Here is a 19,914-nt window from a genome sequence, read left to right as displayed (position 1 = left end):
CCTATAACACACAGCTTAACCACAGAACAGGAAAAGAATAGAGGAACTATAACTGCCCTTAAAGAAATCAGAAAAGTTTCAAAATTGTCACTGCTCTCCTGATGTACTAGTTTGATTTCCTGTCAATTCTGATCTGTGAAGAAAACTGGTGCACGTATGTTGGTGCAGAACAAATGTTAAAAAGCTGAGTTATGAGAGGGCGAATATTTATTAGGAAACTTTTGTGGATGTAGAGTCGTACTCGTGTTGCAGGCTGCGTTTACAACACCACACAGTTAGAAGCTTGTGAGTCATGTGATTTCTGTCGGCAAACTGGCAGTCTGGGGGGAAAAAAGTCCAATCAGATGTTAGATGAGATCGACAGACCACTCAGCCAATGACTGACTCACACAGGAGGCAGGATACATGAACAAGATGCATGAACCGGATACACCTGAGCAGTACCTGTAGCAGGCATGGGCATTGCATAAAAATGATCTGTTGCAGATGTTATTCAACATGTGATTTGATTGCAAGTTTCAGGCCAGAGTTGTAAAACGACACTGACGGAAATCCCGTGACTCACGAGCTCGCAACTGTGTGTGCAGATCTCTGAAAAGTGTATGCTGTCAACTCAATAAGACCCGTCTGCAATCTGAGTGCCAAAGTATATCTGCAGAAGATTTGCACTTAAAAAAAAGAGTGCTACAGTGGTGAAGAAGGAAAACTACAAAATAATGTTCACAGAGATTTGAATTTATTTTGAACCCATCAAAATATTGTACAAGCCTTCAAAATGTAGTTTATATCCTGCAGAAACCTTTTATTAGACTCCAAACACTGAGTTTCAAGTTTTTATCTTCCATTTCAAGATATGACTTGATATTCAAAGACAAACTGTGGACAAACACTTCAGACACAAAAGGACGTGAGTGCAGCTATGAATGCACTGCTCTGTCTGTGGATTATGCTGTTTATAATCAGAGTGAAACCCATTTCTCTCTTTTCCTGATGCTATTGGTATTGATTGATCCGCTCGCTGAATGCAGAACTGAGTTTTACTCCTCACTGTAAAACTATTGATCTGATATTGAAACAGTTGATGAGAGCTTTCCATCCTGTCCTCATTCTGTCGTCTCATTCACTTCTGTCTGCAGGTAATTTATGCCCTCAACACCAAGAACGACGAGCATGAGGAGGAGATCGAGTCTCTGAAAGAAGCCCACGAGGACGAGGTATGGACACCAGACACCTCTGATTATATAAGACACAGCAGCAGCATGTGGAGGAGGTCACTTATTATTTATTTCGTGAGTTTCAGTGTAGATCTGAAGTGACATCCTCCAGAGGTTTTTTCCCCTCGCTGCCTCACACTGTGCTGCAGTGGGAGGAGAGGGGCAGCAGGCAATCCTGTGTCACACTGCAATTTTGGTGTCAAGATGGGGCGTTTTTTTAGCAGTCTGCCACCCACCTGCAGGGAGCGGGTCAATGCAGCTCTGTGCGTGGTGCACCCATGGTTTTGTCAGATTTTGGAGGGGAAGGCTCACAGATACTCGTCCGAAATGCACAGAAAAAACCTACAGTATTTTCATGCTTATAGCAGTGATGTCATTATTGTCGTGTGAAGATAAATTCATGCCTGAGCAGCATCTGTTTCCTACAACAGTTAACAGGTGCGAAGCTCGGCGCTTTCAGCTGATTAACTCACTTTACAGCTATAAGAAGATGGCTGCCAAATGAAAGGAAAGGCCTACGTAAAGTGTGTTAGTAACACATTGCAGCCTGGCATAGATTCTCCAAGTTCTTGGATCCTTTGCTGGAGGGATGAACACCATTCTTCACTTCACTCGAATGAAGATTCCTCTCATGTTTACATTCGTGCAGTCTGGCTTCAATTCACCGCCTCAGCAGGTGCATTGCAATTTCCCCCGTCGCCAAAAAGTAACATACGTGCAGGTCAGAGTTTACTTACATGTGTGAACATTCTTTCTTTCTTTTTTAAGATTGTTTGGGGATTTTTGTCTTTATTTTGACAGTGATAGCTGAGGAGCTGAGGAGGAACAGCAGTTTGTTTCTCCAGACTGCTTTGAATTTATTATAACAAAAAAAAGAGAAAGTTACAATCTATTCTGACAGCACAGTTTATGTCAGGATGAGACCTCGGCTGCTAAAAACTGGTGTAAATGTAGTTAATTTCATTCATGTTGCTCTCACAGAGAAGCGTCAGTGTACCGTGGTCTAAGGTGGTAATTTAATTAGCGTTGCTTTCAAAGTGCGACTCTTCTCTCCTGCCAACACACATTTCTTGGAGGCAGCAGTGTTGTGCCGCCTCTCCTGCTTTTGTTTATTTCCCCTTCTTATTCCCTCCTCCTCTGCATGTGGGGTTTGGAAATCCTCTACATGATGTCACTGAATCAAATATTTCTTTAATGGGTTCTTGTGTTGAATTATTTCCGCAGCTTTTCGAGAGGTTGAGCTTTTTTTCTTTCTTTTTTTTTGGTCTCGTGCTCAGGTCCAGCACATCGTGACAGAAACCAGAGACAAGATCATGCAGTACAAGAGTAAGATGGCGGATGAGGCCGACCTGAGGCGGCGGCTGGCCAGTCTGGAGGAATCTGTGGAGCTCCACGAGCACATGAAGAGACAGGTCGCTCACTGCTGCTGGACACCACCGGGCTCCATTTAGCTCGCTGTTTAGAGTGTTTTCATTGTGTTCTCTTCTTATGTCATTATCTTCATGTCATAGTTCTGCAGCAGCCTTTAATTTAATTAAATCTGAATAATTAATGTTGTGGTATGATACAGCAGTGATTGCACTGAGTTGTGAAATAATGTGATGTTTTGTTGCTGTCAGGCTTTAGCAGAGTTTGAGATGTACAGACAGAGGATGGAGGATTCCCAGCTCTGCACCGAGGCCCAACACACACAGAGAGTGGTTTCTATGAGCAGAGAGGTAAGGCTTTACACACACACTCACACACAAATAGACATATACACATATATGGCCTGGGATGTTTTTGCACAGGGAGGATGGAGATGCACTGTGATTTGTTGAGTTAAATGATGATAAAACACAAAATATTGTCTCTTACACTCAATTTTGAGTTGCATACTTGAGCATATAACTTGCTTATCAGTATGCAACACTTGCAGTTTAGAAAAGTTGACACAAAGCATGAACGGCGTGCCCCTTCTTTCCAAAAAACAAAAACCAGCTGTGACGTTCTACATGACATAACATCAGCCAGTTTTGATCTCACTGCTGATTGCAGTAAAGTTGCACTAAAACAATATAGAATATAAACAGATGCAGGGCAACTAAACATCATTTCATAACATGTCATGTCATGTATCATACCATCACGTGACACGTTGTCATAAACGCCTGCTCCTCTCGAGTCTGATGGCAGTGGGCGCAAACGAACACCTGCGGTGTGTTTTAGCTGCAATGTGTGCGATCTGTTTATCTGTGTCGGTTGATTGGTGTACGTTAGCATTGGTCTCGTCCCTCGTCTTCCTCTCTGCCACTGCCTTCACACCGTCCACCGCCGTCGGCCCTCTGCCGGCATCACGTGACATCACATCCCATGTTACATGTTTGTATATTTTTTCCAACCTCATGTCTGACAGATGTTATAAAGTGTCAGCTGACACAAACAATGTTTCTTGTCGTAAGCACTTGTTTTGGCACAGAAGGAAATCACAAAGAAGTTTAATGTTTGGTGACGCTTTATATCAAACTGCTTGTAATAAGCATCAGTTAATAAGTAATAAGGTCCTTATAAAATGCTTATTAACATTAAAATATGCTAATAAGACTCTGTAAGTGTTAATAATAGCATAATAAACGTGAAGTTTAAGATTGTAAGACATTTATAGGCACTCTCTCTCTGCTATTATAAGGATCTCATAAGGTTTTTATTAACCCTCTTCTAATAACCTTCTTCTGCTCATAAATGTCTTCTAATCTCATAATATCTCATAACACATATTAATGTTAATAAGCATCTTACGAGGTCCTTAATACCTATGGACTGATGCTTATTACAAGCAGCTTCATATGAAGTGTTACCCAGTTGTTTTCATTGATTCCAGAGGGATTTTCAGGAAATGCTGTGAGCGTGTAGTTTGGCGCAGGCACAGACCGGGTTGGCAACAACATGTTTGGTGGTTTCAATAGGTGGAGGAGATGCGTCGGGATTTTGAGGAGAAGCTGCGGGCGTTCAGCCAGGCTCAGGCCCAGTTTGAGGCGGAAAAGCGGCGAGCGCTGGAGGAGCTGAGGGCCACCCACCGCCAGGAGGTGGAGGAACTCCTCAACAACCAGCAGAACCAGAGCGCCTCCTCCACCGAGGACCAGGAGAAACTGGCCGAGCTCCATAGACAAGAGGTGGGCCAAGAGTGAGAGAGGAAGGAAGATAGATGGGTTTTAGACTGAAGCATGCTCTGGGCTTTTATGGAGAGTTTATACAGCAAGTTACTTGATGGGGTAATTGCTGTTTTGGAGGTTTATTAGGTGTTTTGCGCATGAAAATGGAAAAATGTAGAGTTGTTTTTTTGATGCAGTTGCTTTATGAGTGTAATATAAACCTGCAGTGGTAATGTTCTGACCATGGACCTGTGTTGCATGTCATCCCCTTATTTTATTCCCATTTTTTCCTTTCCTCTCAACTGTTAACTATCCAATATAACAGATTTACCAAATACTAATCTTTAAAAAAACATATAATATGGTAAATATGAACAATATATTTACAGTTGGTGGTTTCATTACAAAGATTTCTAAAAATGTATTTTAGCAGCTTTAAGTCACCACTGGGTTGCACCAACAAAGATTAAGTTGATCTAAGATTAGTTCTAAACAGAGTTGAGCAAAACTGGGTTTAAAATGAGTAAATCAAGGTTTGAAATTAAGCAGATCTCTGCTGCACAATTAAAAGTAATGTCTGTTTAGCAGGAAAGTAAACCAAAATAAAATGGACTTCAATCAATATGGAGAACCCAAATTAAAATAAATAAAATTTGAGTGTCGTTGGGATCTAGCTTGTATAAGAGATGGGAGGGAACGGAGAAATTTTGGCTGCTCTGTATTTCTTAATAAAATATTATTGCTTGCTAACTAGCTTAAAAAAATAGTTTTTAAAGACAGTTGCGTTGTTTAGTATCAAAAGATTAAAATGTCACAATGTTTTCCAGCCAACTAAAAAATTAATTAAAAAAAGTTTCAGTGTTTGCTAGTTAATTTAAAAGTTTACAAAATGTTATACTTTTTGTTAGCTAGCTAATATGTAAAGAAAATGTTACAATGCTTGCTAGCCAACTACGAAATTAATAAAAATGTTACATTATTTGCTAACTAACTAAAGCAGAGAGCCTTTGAGAGCCTTTCTCCTTTGAGTTGACTGAATTAAAGGAGCAATAATGTAAAATCACAGAAGAACTGCTGTAATAAAATGGTGGCAATTTTAAAATTAAATCTCTTCACGTGTGAGTGCAACAGAATAAAATTTAATCTTATTTTTAAAGTTTAATCTAGCTATTTTAAACTAGTTTTAAGCTTTAGTACGGTATAATTTAAAGCTAAACCTTTATTTATTCAGGTTTAAAGATTAATCCTTGTTGGTGTAACCCAGCCTGTGACTAACATTCAAACCTGAGGGGAAAAAAAAAGACTTTCTTCATTTATCTATCTCTGTGTGTAGGTGGAGGCGTTGATGGAGCGGGTGGAGGAGCTAACGAAGGATAAAGTCCGCCTGGTGGAGGAGTACGAGGCCAAGCTGGCCAAGGCCCAGGAGTATTACGAGAGGGAGCTGGAGGCCATGAGGAGAACGCACCAGCTCACCACCGAGAACCTGCTCGCCTGGAAACGAACCGAGGTAAAAACAACAACAACACAAGACACACAAAACAACAAGATACCAAGCAGATTTCATTAAGTACTGAAAGGAATACTGCACAGCTTCTGCTTTATATAACAGCAGCTTCTTTTGTTATATAAGTCAAATATCACTCAGTTCAGTTCAGACTACTTTGACATTAGCATTCATTTGGAGACGCGTTTGTCCTATAATCATGCTTCTTTTAGCTCTGTTTTTGGTCTCCACCACCTTCTGTGGGAAATATCTGGCAATTTAGTCAGAATTATGAGATAAATAAAGATGAAATTACAAGATAAAATCATAAATTATGAGATAGAAAGTCAAAATTTTTATTATGTAACTGAATTATTTCATAATTGTGGCTTTTTTCTCACGATTTCAACTTATCTCAAAATTATTAATCTCATAATTAACTTTTTCACTTGTAATTTCAACTTTTTTTTAATCTCACATTTTCAATTTATCTCATAATTTAGAGTCTGTCTGTTAATTCTGACTTACCATGGGCTTCCATTGTGCATAGATGTGTTTTTTGCCATCATATGTGACTTTTTAAAAAATATATCTTTGGGTAAATGATGTGATTCTCTGCTCCTGTGAAGGTGGAGCTTCGTAAGGAGTTCCAGGCTCAGGAGGCGGCGCTGCAGCGCTCGCTGTCCAAGCTGAGGAGCGAGCTGCAGAAAGCGCAGGAGGAGGCCCGAGAGAACCGAGACAAGACCAACAGGCTGCAGACATCGCTGGCCAACGCTGAGGGAACCATCAAGGTGTGTGTGTGTGTGCACTAATGAACAAACAGATCAATGGGTGGATGAACACGATTCTTTTTGGACAAATACTTGTCTTTTTATATTTACAGAATTCCCAGCAAAACACAAATTGCGCGAGAGCCTTCCTTTGGTTCAATTTGTGTAGCAAAGTGGGCTAAATTAGATGAAAAACAGTTGCAGAAAGCAAAGACAAAGTAAAAGCCTCAGGGCGAAAGCGTTTTTGAAGAATTTCAGAGCGGTGGGAAATCTAATGTAGTGTGCACTTACGGTCCTGCAGGCGGATCTATAGAGTCTGAATAGCTGGGTGGCTTCATGTGGCTGTAGGCTGTGGTGGGAGAAATACGGCTGGCTTTTAAACTACACAATGTTTGATTGCTTGGGGTGTGATTGTGAGGACGTTTGTGTGTTTGTGTGCCGCAGAACCAGCACAAGCAGCTGGAGGAAGCCATCCAGGACGGAGAGATCTGGGTGATGCAGCTGAAGGACACTGAGTATGAACTAGAGAGCAGCAGAGAACGAGTGCAACAGCAGGCAACCGAGATCCTCCATAAAGCCAGTAAGATGTGCCTCTTGTCATTCACTGCTGTAGTAAACAGTGCTGGGGACAGATGTTTTACACATCTGTTTGTCAGCCTGGAGCATATTCTCATATATTTGTCTTGAGAATTGGGACAAATCATGTCCTACCAAAAAAAAAACTTTTAAATTAGTCATACCAACACTCAACATAAATCCTTCTTTAAGGATTTATATATATACAATAATTCTGTACTTCTGAACTATTGTTAAGTTGTGTCCCAGATTTTTGTCACTCCGTTATGTCCAAAAAAAAAGATTTAATCAGGCATAAAAAGGGTTAACTACTAGTTTGAAAAGGCGACTGGAGGTGTAATGTTTTCAAGTTGTCAGCTTGTCTGTCCAGATTATTCTGAACGGGAGATCTCAGGAGCGCTTTGAGGGAGTTTCTTCAACTTTGGCACAAATGTCAACTTGGACTCGAGCATGAACGGATCAGAATTCGGTGGTCAAAGGTCACTGTGATCTCACATAACTCAGGAACACCTTGAGGGAATTTCTACAGATTTGGCACGAACATTCACTTGGACTCAAAGATGAACTCCTTAGATTTTGGTGGTCAGAGGTCACTGTTACCTCACGTCTGTCCCATTCTTATGAATGCAATAATTCACTAACGCTTTGAGGGAAATTTTTTGGCTTCATTTGGCACAAACGTCCCCTTGGACACAAGAATGAGAATTTGGTGGTCAAAGGTCAAAAGGACCTCTTGTTCCTCCCGTTCTTCAGAGCACGATACCTCAGGACCTTCTTCAGATTTGGCACAAACATCCACCTGAACAGTCACAGTCACATGTGATTTCTCAGAAATGCCTCGAGGGAATTTAATTATATCATGCAGAAAAACTCCAGCTGAGGCTAACTGCTAAATGACCCAAACCTGAACTTTTAAAGGGTCTGCTTCCTGCTGTACACTTAAACCTGTGCAGATCTGCCAGATACATGCTTCTGTTTGATTAATCTCAGTCTTTGCGACTTGTGCAAGAGCCTGATTTCCACTCCAGCAGCTCGTCATTGATAGAATTAGACGCACGCTTAATTACCTAACAGCATATCAATACTTCTGTCTGCTCAGTTTCACGGTCCGTGTTGCCACAGCGAGAGCCAGACAAGAACAGCAGAGCAGCCATCATTATGTGCAACCATTAACAACCGCTGCAAGCTATTTATGGTGCCATTAAAATCCATTTGTCCCATGTACCTGCAGTGATCTCCCAATTATCATCATCAAAGGTAATTAATGATTCAGTTAACGGCAATCATACGGAAACAGACATTACAATGTGCCTCACGTTAGAGGACACCATGAGGAGAAAATAAATGCAGGATGCTTTCAGATCGTTCACACAGGAAAGGATTAATTTATACTAAACTAAATATTCTTTATTATTTGTCATTTCACACCTTGATCAGTCTTGGAAACCACACATATACTGGTCTGAAGTATGACTGAGGTTTCAGCGTTCTCTCTCTACTTCATAAATAATAGCTTATGTGTAGGAAATGGTGTATGCATGCTTTTTGTGCATATGCATTGTTTATGGCCCGAGGTTGGATAAAAACACTGCATCTATTCCTGCAGTCTGGAACTCTGCAGTTTGCCACAGCAGCGACGGGGATTTAATGGATAGTTATAATTTTTGGGGCTTGAGTGAGAATAAGCCGTGAATATTCAAAGCTTCGACCGCAGCGCTCAGAATCAAGGATGTCCCTTCATGGTGTCTGGGACATTTCTGGGACATCAGGAAAAAAAATATTTCTGAAATGTCTGAGCAGATTTTCAAATAAGTGTCAATTGGTTATTTAGTTCTAAAGTCTGGGACTCAATTTGGGACAAGGGGTTGTAAAGTCTAGATTCAGTTTGGGGCAGAATGCTTTATTATGTGGTATTATTATACTTATGAATTTAATGAGAGACGGCAGCAGGAGGAGAGATATCAGCCACTTCCATCCCTGCATCCAAAGTCTGTTTCCTGCTCATGATACTGTTCTGCGCTCTCGTATCACATGCACACACCTGGTTTTTGTATGTGTGTGTTTTGAGAGTAGTTAAAAACCACAGACGAGCTTCATTTCTCGCTCTTTATTAGTGTTTTGCCTTTTTTATGGTTGCAGCAGATGCAACAAGTCCTTTCACGCTTCAAAAACAAACCCAAAACGCAGCGTTCAGATACTAATTTGGACATCGATTACCATGGCAACAGTATAAGCCTTGAAGCTTTGAAACATCTGAGGCAACAAAAAAAGATCCCATCCCAACCCATACTGTAGGATAGCCTGGAAACATTGCCTTTCAAATCCCAGAGATGCATCAACACGGAGCGTTTTTGTCATGAATACTAATCAGAATAAGATCCCTGTAAACTGGCTTGTTTGGAAAGACTTTTGATTCCATTTGAAAGCTCTGGATTAAACATTTTCTAATCCATTCCAAAGAGGAACATTTGTCATGTAAACTCTCTTTTGACTACTTTCTCTTTTTTGGAACAGCTGCTCTTTTTCTGCCCACTTAATTTCAGTCAAAGCCGCGCCACGCTTCTTTCCCTTCCAGTTTACCGCTCCTCTGCCAGTTTGATGAGCGCCGTGTCTTCCTCAGGGGAACCTTTGAATAGCTGATATTGTTGAACACCTCTCTGGCTGACTGTTCCCAGGTCAGATCGGCTCCCTGCAGGCCACCCAGATGGCCCACGAGGCGACCATCAGGAACCTGGACCAGGAGCAGAATCGGCTGAAGGAGAAGATCGGCAGGCTGGAGGAGGAGAGGGAGGCGCTGCTCAACCAGAGCCAGGCGTCCAACGAACAGCACAAACAGCAAGTGCTCAAACTAGAACAGGTAACATCAACCCTTCATTAACACACTCCAGTCTGAGGAGGAGCACAGGTCATTTTCCCTCTCCTCTTCTCCTCCTCCTCAGTCTCTGCGCGAGGAGCACCAGGGCTACGAAAAGGAGCTCTCCAGGCTGAGGGCGCACTATGAGGAGGAGATGCTGCGCTTCAAGGAGGCGCAGGTCAGAGCGCTGGAGGAGCTGGAGGAGAAGCACCAGGCCATGAGCGAGGAGGCCCAGCAGGAGAAGGAGGAGGAGAAGAAGCTCCTCATGGCGGTAAGTTTACTGTTGCTGCTTTGAGATGGTGTTACACACACATCAAACCTACAGACTGATTTGAATAAATGTTGTAGAAGTGATTTATTCTTGAAGCAGTAAACAGAGTGACGGCTGCGTGTTTCTCTGTTACCATATGGTTGAATCATACGTTTACTTCCTGCTGTCTGAGTGAATCAAAATGTCTGTCAACGTCAGAAAAAACACAAACTCAGCTCCAACCGATCGCTTGGCGTTCCACTATTTTAAGATATGTAGACACTATTTAACCAAGATAAAAATGTTCAGGGACTGTTATTATTCTCATTCTTATTCTTTTTCTTATTCTTTTCATTCTTTTTCCTGTTCTTATTCTTCTCATTGTTATTTTCATTCCTATTCTTTTTTATTCTTGTTCTTCACATTGTTCTTCTCATTCTTCTCATTATTCTTCTCATTCTCATTCTTATTCTTGTTCTTGTTCTTGTTCTAGACCTTCTGTATGGAGCCTGTGCTGATAAAACATGGAGGAGTCCATAACCGAAGTGTCCAGTGTTCATTTTAAACAGTAATTACATCCACAGCTGCGGCTCTTGAGTCTTTCTCTCTGCAGCAACACGAGCAATTAAATTTTTCCTCCTCGGAGCAAATGGCCTCGGTTGTTTAAGAAATATGTATCTCGAAGAAACGCGCGGCTCCCTCAACCCGCTGCAGACATTTAATTAGGTCAACATTAAGACTAAGACGTGAAAACAACATCACTCTGCCTGTGTTTCCCTCTGCGCCTCTCAGTCTGTCATCTGTTTCTTTTTTTTTTTTCCTTTCTTCCTGTGCGTTTCCTTTTCTCGCTCGGTGTCCTCTCTTCTCTCTGCCTCTGAGTTCAAAGAGCTGCATGATGGGAATACAAAATGTCCTTGTTGCCAAAGGAGCAACAACATCAGATCAAATTACACAGGTCAAATTAATTCCCCCCGATTCATTTACCAAAACAGCATTAGATTACTGACAACAAACGCTTGTAAACAGCTAAGAGGAGTTTGCTGTTCCTGACTACCGCCTGTTTATTTTCATGCCTCTGTATGCTGCCATTTTTCAAAATCCAGCTGTGACTGTTCCAGCTGTGCTGTAAGAAAGTGATCGTCACAGTGATCGCTTAATGTCGGCTGGATGAAAGCGCTGTAGGAGCAGCTTCAACGAGTAGTCGATTAATTGATTAGTTGTCAACTAGTTCTCTGATTCCAGCTTCTTAAATGTGAATATTTCCTGTTTTCTTTGCTTCCCTCTGGCAATAAACTGAACATCTTTGAAATGTGGACGTCATCTTGCACTGTAGGAAACTCTGATTGACATTTTCCACAATTTTCTGACATTTTATAGACCAAACAACTAATCGAAACTAAAACTAATTTTGGCCTCTAAAGGAACAGTTTGCCCAAAAATCAAAAATACATATTTTCCCCCGGCTTGTACTGTTGTTTATCGTCTGGATAATTTTGGTGTGAGCTGCAGCGCTTTGAAAGACGTTAACAGGAAGTAACAAGATAAAAACTACGTAACAAGATGAAACAGACAGAGACAGAGACTTTTTACTTTTTAAGGACGTTTCAGAGCCTGTAGTTTTTCAGTTCTAAACAAGTTGAATCAGTACTTCTGCTTTTACCAGAGTCTATTTTTCTTTTACCACCTCTGTGTATTACTACCCCTTCAGTGTAATGTTGTGATGCTGCCCGGAGCGAACGGAGCATCCTGAACATTTCTTTGGTCAGCTGATTGCTTCATATAACCCATTTGGTTCAAATGGACGGAGGTGCAGAGTGTGGACTGAGACCAATCTATCCAGAGTTAGGTGGAAACAGGACAGAGGAAGGCTGGGAAAAAAAGTCTCTGATGGAGTTCTTTAGTTTTGTGAACTGAAAATCGACCACCTGCAGTATTTTGTCACAGAGGGCCTGAATTTAAAGGCTAAACTACCATTAAATCTGTTTGTCTGTAACTATGGTAACACTTATGCAAGTCTGCTTAAACTCATAACCGAAAAATCTCCAGGTTCATAATGCTGGTAACATATTTTTCTATATTGATTAATGAATAAGTTTCATCCTGATTTGTTCCCTCCTCTTCCTCGTCTTTATACGCCGCTGTGTTAGATGACTACATGAGAACATCTGTGTGAATTATTGGCCCTTCATTTTGAAAATAATTTGCCCTGAAAAAGTGATTGAAAAGTTCTCGAACTTCATCATTGCAAAAGTGTGGCGGCCCCGGTCAGACCGTGAGAGAGTGGTTTTTGGTTTTTAATGAAAAAAGGAGGTAAGACAAAGATATGATGTAGAGCCTGACTTATGTGGGATATTTGAGATGATACCAATTTTAGAGGGGAACCAATATAGTGAATTAAAAATGGATTAAAAATAGACTTTTTCATACATACTCAAAAGGCTGCTCTCTTAAACCAATAACTTTATTAAAGGATATGATATATTTTATTCAACGTGTTAAATAATTAACTAATACATTTTAAACCAACTGTAGAAATGAATACTGAAAAAATAAAGTATAAATACAATAAATTGAATATCTAAATAAACAGAACAGTTCAGTATCAGTCGAGTGTTGAATATTTTAATATTGTTTGTCAGTCAGAGACAGGTTGTCCTCATAAATGTTCCACATTTTATTAAATCTAAATCACCCCAAGCATTATTTTCTACTTTTTATGTTCTGTAAAAAAGTTTCCATATCAGTAAACATATACACTATTGGTCTATTGGTCGGCCGATATATATCGGTCGGTCGGTTGTTGTGTTGATTGGCAGATATATCTGCCAGCAGTATATAGGTCAACCAATATGTCGGTGGATGTATTGGTCGGCAGATTTATTGGGCAGCCAATATATAAGTCAGTTGGTCAATATATTGATATTAAGTCAGCAATTATATAAGTCAGTTGGTCAGTATATCGGTTGGTAAATATATCAATCAGGTTCTAGTATAAATCATGAAACATAGCTGCCACACAGTGTCTGTTTTCCCTGTAATATTCTGACCTTCTGTGTTCGTCATCATTTATAAACTGGAGGTCCACTTACAGACAGTCTGCTCATAATCCTTTACTTCCCAGTGAGTCCTTTGTCCCACCAGAGGACATAAATAAAGACATCAGGAGCTGCTGTCACACTCTGGAATCAGATTTTCTGCTGTGACTCCATGCAGGGCTGATGATGCAGGATGACATCACAATCCTGGCTTGCAATAACGTCAGTGTGAAAACGAAACAGACCGGAACTAAAAGGCGACAGTGAATCAGATTTTCCCACGCTGCGATCTGATTGGTCGGTAATATTTTTTTTCCCCCGTTTACAGCACATTTTTGCCTTGTTTATTTGCTCACGCTCGCTCGGCTCCACCTGCATTTGGCCAACACACACACTGCAGCTCGTTTGACATCACAGTCGGAGCGATTCAGCTCCGAGGCGCGAAGCCAACATGACAGAGTACCTCGCAACACTTTGTCTGAAAAACTCCAGATTATTCCTTTACGCTTCCAGCTTTCTGTCTAAATGAAGACACATCCTCTGCCTCTGAAATTATTACACACTTTTTGAGTTTTAAATCATTTTGAACTCGCTGCTCTCTCTATCTGTCTCTCCCCATATTTCTCCTCTTTCATAACATCCCTCTCTCTCTTCTCCCTCCTCCTCCTCCTCCTCTTCCTCCTCTCCAGCTCGCAGTTGCAATGCTGTTTGAAGCTGACTGCTAATTGGTTGATTTTCATTGACATTAAATCCTGCCTCCGAGCCAAGAGAGAGCGGTGTGTGAGCGTGTGGGCGTGTGTTTATAGATTCCCTGAAAGAAAGGACGACGGAGGGAGAAAGGAGCGATGAAAAAGGAAATATTATGTAAGGCCGAGCGGCGCTGCGCCTCATCATCTTTAGATTAATGTCTGTTTTTATTTGGAGGGACGGAGACGAAAAAGACAAGACACAACTGGTCATTTTTAACACCATCTTCTTCATCTTTTTCTCTTCTGTGTCTGTCAGCAAGATATTAACGAGTTTTTCCAAAGCGAGGCAATAAAATGACTAATTCTACAAATTGCTTGTGCTGTATTAATTTATAATTCAGCACAGGCTACTTAAGGCCAGATGAGTCGGCGGCAGAATAATAGAGGCTTTGCAGTCAGATCTCTAATCTCCGTTCAGCCGACTGCTCTGCTGCGGACGGAGATTAATTCGTTCATTCATGTGGTGGCTTTGTTTCCACATGGAGGGAACTATGACACAGTAAACTGGCCTGTTATTTATTAGCCGAGCGGTTTGAAGAGCCGCTTCTGTTCAGTCAGCGGGGGCCGTAGTATTTTCAGATATCAGGCCCCGCAATTACGTAATTTTTAGGACAATCTGGCCTTTGATAACTGCAAATTTCTCGGGGCATCGCGGGCTGTAGAGCACCAAGGCCGAACCCAGTGGCGCAACAACAATAAGTGATAATTAAACTGTATGAAGACAAAACATTATGAGGACAATTAGCTGATAATCAGCCACCATCAATAATGAGTACACATGATTAGTAAACCATTAATCAAACATGTGAAGTTCGGTGCAGATTGGACCATTTAAACTAAAGTTTATACTAAAGTTAGAGCAATTTCTCTGTGTGTAAATTAGAATTAGCAGAATATTATCATGTCTCATGAATGAGCTTATAATGCATTATAGACATGACCGTAATACTTGCAATTTTATATGATGATGGTTTTTATACAATGTGATTTCTTGAAAAACAGTCGAGTGAAGAAGAATCTGACAAATCACTTTATATTGATGCCAAAGTCCAGTATTGTCGTAATCAATCCTTCCTTCCTCAGTTCAGTCTTTATTGATCAACATAAGTTGAAGGGACGGCTGCTGCAGTATGAGCAGTATGGCTTCATCTATTATAATTTATACATTTCCATTGCCTCATTACATATATAGTTATATTTAGCAACCCTGCTAGCATTGATCGGAGGCTGCATTATAATCGAGGTTGGTCATGGTGAGGTAAGAATTATTATGCATTTAAATTAACATTGCGGATGTTAAGTATATACCATGAAACAATATATAGAGGCAGAATGAACTCAATATGACCACCATAAGTCTGTCTCTAAGGATGTTATAGTGCTGTTTATCGTGCGGTACATTAGTTAGTGTTGCTACAATACAAACAAAGCACAATGATGCTTGTATATCCGCTATCATCTTCAGTGCTGGGAGTGAATAGCTGAGTGAAACCAAGAAACAGAGGAGAATTTCATAAGAGACATTCAGAGGGGGGCCCTGAAAGGATTTGGTGCTGTGGTTTGAAGGATTATAGAAAGCGGTTGGTTTGACGAGATGGCCTTTTAAGTTGAAATGACAACTCACGTGTCCCTCCTTCATTCATAGCCTCGCTTCACACTCAACAGCTGCCTTGACTCCATATATTACAGCACAAATGGGATTTACACTGGCTTCTTAACTCCCCTCCTCTTTTCAGAGATTATACTTTTAGAGTATTTGAGTAGGAATACCGCAGCCAGGCCCCTCATGGTAAACACACGCACTGATCATTTGTCTTGTGTCTTTTTCTTCACTGATGGTATTTGAACATCTTTTCGAGTAAATCTCTGGACGCTAATGAGCTTCCTCAGTTTCTGGTCTTTTCATTTTGTTCTCACGCATCTTTCCGTTCCTTATTTTCTCTTCTCGTCTCCAGAAAATGAGTCAGGAGTTTGAGATTAAGCGGCTGTCATTGGAGGAGCAGCGAGACCGCCTCCAGCAGCAGCTCGACAACTTGAAAGAGGAGCTCTCGGCCAAGCTCAACATGGCCAATCAGGAGGTACGGAGCATCACGTCCAATCTCCTCCCTCTTCTTCTGATGATGATGATGAAGGTGATGTGATAGTAACCCCCTGCTCGTCTCCTCAGGTGTCCCACCTCCAGGAGTTGGTGAGGGAGGGCGAGCAGAACCTGGGCTCAGCTCAGACGCAGATCACCTGTCTGAGGGAAACGCAGGAGAAACTCAAGATTGAACTCGACGCGACCAGAGCCAGAGTCAGAGAGACCAGCAGCCTGCTGACCGACCTGCAGGTGAGGATCAGACCAACAGGAGTTTAGACACTTCTGGAAATAACTAAATAATTTGTTGCTAGTTATAGGGAATATAGGTCCTTAACGCAAGGAAATATTCATTATTGCATCATAATTTATTTATTTTTGGAAACTTTAGTCTCTGTATTGGCTGAACTGAGCGCTCGCCTGCAGACAACTTTCACATTTTTGCACGTTCAGCAGAAACATTATCAAAGAGAACAGTGTCTTGGAACTTATTAGGAACACTTTATTGGAAGGGGTGTGCATAAGACTGACATGACACTGTCATAACCATGACAGGATTCAGCTGATTCTGCTCAGTGTCGCCTCACTTTATTTAATTTAGACGCTCGAGTCAGCACAGTAAACCTTCATCAGGTAACTGAACTGAGTGAAGCATTTCAACAGAGCAGAGGTGACTGACAGTTCGTCTGTAGCTCGATGCTAAAGTCACACCAGTGTTTGAAAGGAGAAGCTAAGTCCTGGGTTAATTAATAATAATAATTACTAATATTGATAATAATACTGTTAATTAAAACAGCTGGTCTCTTTCCCTGTCTTTCTGACACAAATATACCATGTTCTCCCTCTCACACACACACACACACACACACACACACACACACACACACACACACACACACACACTCTGTCGTCTCTGTCACAGCAGCAGGGCTCTTTTCAAACACAGGACCACTCAACACATAATAGCCTCATCATAATTATGTCACAGCTGGCCTTCAGTTAAATCTCATTTCCTGCCTTCAGCATGTCTCTCCGTCTCCTTCCTTCCTTTTTATCGTCCCCCGACTCCCTTTCTGCAAAACCATCTGCAGCTCAGCAGCTGAGGCCTGCTTGATTGGCTGACCAGCTGACATCAGACAGGAAAGTACTGACTGACAGGTCGGCAGTCTGAAGACAAAGCAGCTGATTGGCTGCGCTGCCTAATCAAGTGACTTCAGTGATCACCTGTAATGGCACAGTCACACGTGTGAGTTTAACACCGGTGAATGTTCCATTTTGCAAGCGAAGGGGTGAACAAAACAGTCAGGTCCATCAGGTAACATTTTCTATTAAAGTCATGCCTATAATGCATTAATATCGCATTCATAAGACATCACCATGCATTTTAAGGCTTTATGAAAAGCCATATAAATGCTTTTGAATAATACATGATAGGTTATAGTGTTATAAGTGTTTATAAGTTATTATAAGTTCAGCATTCATAATGCTTTATAGCTCCATGACAAAGTGACAAGAGTGTTTGAAAAAGTATCTGAATTCTGGGATACACGGCACATTATAACTATTATAACTTACTGTATTGTTAAAACGTGTCATAACAGACTATGAATTCTAAGTTATAATGTCTTATAAACATGAATAATGATGCGGCAGCCGTATAAGGTTGTTAGCAGTCGTATGACATTTATAAGACATTATTCTGTTCTTTTGAAATACATGAACTGAAATTAGCACAGTCAACAACTCCAACGAGCACGAAGATGAAGCTGAAATGTGAACGAGTGAAAAGTCGCAGCTGCTGTAAAGTCGCACATAAAAACCAGTGAATTAAAAAAAGGCTAATAAAGCAGAGAAAGAGGGTGATAAAGGAGACAGAGGACAGACAGAGACACTGAATGAGGAGTGATAATTAGATGAAATTGCAGAGTGCTGCTCTTTGCTTTCCCACCAGAGCCCGGCTGCTATAAAAAGAGGGGATTTGCAGAGTTAAAAAAGGGAAGCCTTGCACAGGATTGTATCTTGTATTCGCTCTGAGCTCATTGCAGGACGGACGCAGACACACTGAGGCGGCCGAGCCGCGTTGCACACGATTCAAACCAGCCTTTGTTTGACAGAACATGCACCCTCGAGTGGATCAGTTAAAAAAAAAAACACTAAAAGTTCTGTGAAACTTTGTTAATTTATTGAATAAAATTTACCCTCCTTTAGTTCATGTTTCATTTCCTAGGGGCGTCCCTAGGATGGATGGAAATTTTTCAAAATAAAGGCACAGAAACAATGTAACTTCACAATCATAAATATACAAGCGCTATTTAATAGTTAACAGTAAACAAGCAACAAGAGGTGATCATTTTTTTGGTTATTTACTCCTTCATTTTGCTCCACCAGCAAAAATAGTTGTGGACCTGAAATGCTCTGTTGCCAAGCAACACCTAAACTTTTTGTTGCACACTAAGGCTAGCTTACTAGAGCTCTCTTAGTCGTCCAGATGGATCCATAAAACTGCCTCCGGACTTTGTTCAGCTCGCTGTTTTTAACAGGCTTGAGACTGACGTCTGAAAACAGTTCAAAGACGAGCGTATCTTTGTTCGGTGCAGGGCTGAGTGAGTCACAAGGAAAAGCAACATCGTTAGCTTTTGTTTTGGGATTGTGTTGGATTTTGTCTTCAGTTTTTGGACCCAACACGGGGATGTGAGACTTTTTAAGTTGGCATCTAAGTACTGTCGTCATGTAAGAGATAAAGTTAAGCAACTATCAGCTGGTACTGACACAGTAAATACAGACAGAGTGATTAGCAGATGATCGTGTTGTCTCTAGTTTTCAATTTTCTACAACACATATTTCTGTCAGCATTAATTTATGTCATGGTAAAAGATATTTTCTGAAAAAACAATGAAGAAACTGAACTGAACCAGAAGGGAATCTCCTGTACATCAGTACCAGATTCACTGAAATGTAAAATATCCCCCTGAACATCATTTCTGTGATCCTAAACAGCTGAGTCTGGATTTAACCACTCAAGCAACTTGAGCTCAAAGCTGAAGAGAAGCTTTTAGGTGTTTTAATGAAGTCCTGAGCAGATAAACCCCTGGAGCCTCTTCAGCCACTGGAAACGGCTGACCCGCTGCAGCGAGTTTCTGCCTGGGAACCGGCGCATTCAAAATGCCCCGTAGCCACGGCATTATAAATAGATGTGGAGGTGGACATTGTGAGTCATCCGACGTTCGGCTATTGAAGTGCTGCAGCTGGTCAGAGATAACAGTTTGAGAAGATGTGCTTACTTTTGGTTGCTTTGCGTTGTTACTGTTCAGGACTCGGTGTCAAACATTTTATAACATCACCAACACAAGTTACTTATATTAACACCATGTTAGGCTGCATTCCAGTTTTAATTGTAGCATGTGCAGTCCCACTTCCTCCCCTCCCTAACTATGACACAGTAGGTCAAGTTACAAATCATAAATATGCAACATCAAGGTGTATTTTCTAGATAAATGTGCTTAGAAATATGCAACATCCAGGTAGACTTTCAAAATAAAGGCACAAAGGCTTTGTAAGTTGGCAATAATAAATCTGCAGCGTTGTCTGGGAAGAGTTTCAAAATAAAGGCACTGCAAGTAAGTAAGTTAACGATAATAAATATGCAACATCCTGGAAGAATTTCAAAATAACTTGAAACTTCCCTAAAAGTGTTTGAAATAAAGGTGTTTTGGCTTGAAGAGTACTATTATCTGTTGTAAACGCTCAGTTAAACAGGATGTGGACTGAAAAGCAG

The 19,914-nt window shown here is 41.0% G+C and overlaps 1 protein-coding gene across 6 annotated transcripts in view; it reads left to right on the top strand.

Annotated features, from left to right (window-relative positions):
• Positions 1-19,914, top strand: part of LOC146304879 (protein FAM184A-like) — a 55,114-nt gene that overhangs the window by 12,057 nt on the left and 23,143 nt on the right. For 3 of the 6 annotated variants that reach the window (XM_084713302.1, XM_084713300.1, XM_084713303.1), the window contains exons 2-13: positions 1,137-1,214; positions 2,492-2,626; positions 2,834-2,932; positions 4,160-4,366; positions 4,671-4,709; positions 5,679-5,852; positions 6,458-6,619; positions 7,043-7,178; positions 9,850-10,031; positions 10,114-10,299; positions 16,018-16,140; positions 16,230-16,391. In XM_084713302.1, the coding sequence (XP_084569428.1) occupies positions 1,137-1,214; positions 2,492-2,626; positions 2,834-2,932; positions 4,160-4,366; positions 4,671-4,709; positions 5,679-5,852; positions 6,458-6,619; positions 7,043-7,178; positions 9,850-10,031; positions 10,114-10,299; positions 16,018-16,140; positions 16,230-16,391 (1,683 nt within the window). The remainder of the gene's footprint in view (positions 1-1,136; positions 1,215-2,491; positions 2,627-2,833; positions 2,933-4,159; positions 4,367-4,670; positions 4,710-5,678; positions 5,853-6,457; positions 6,620-7,042; positions 7,179-9,849; positions 10,032-10,113; positions 10,300-16,017; positions 16,141-16,229; positions 16,392-19,914) is intronic. The other 3 variants (XM_084713301.1, XM_084713305.1, XM_084713304.1) reach the window with 2 other exon arrangements.

This window comes from Lutjanus erythropterus, chromosome 24, assembly GCF_056507025.1.
Source record: "Lutjanus erythropterus isolate fLutEry1 chromosome 24, fLutEry1.hap2, whole genome shotgun sequence".
Taxonomy (NCBI): domain Eukaryota; kingdom Metazoa; phylum Chordata; class Actinopteri; order Lutjaniformes; family Lutjanidae; genus Lutjanus; species Lutjanus erythropterus.
This window is presented reverse-complemented; position numbering and strand designations above follow the sequence as displayed.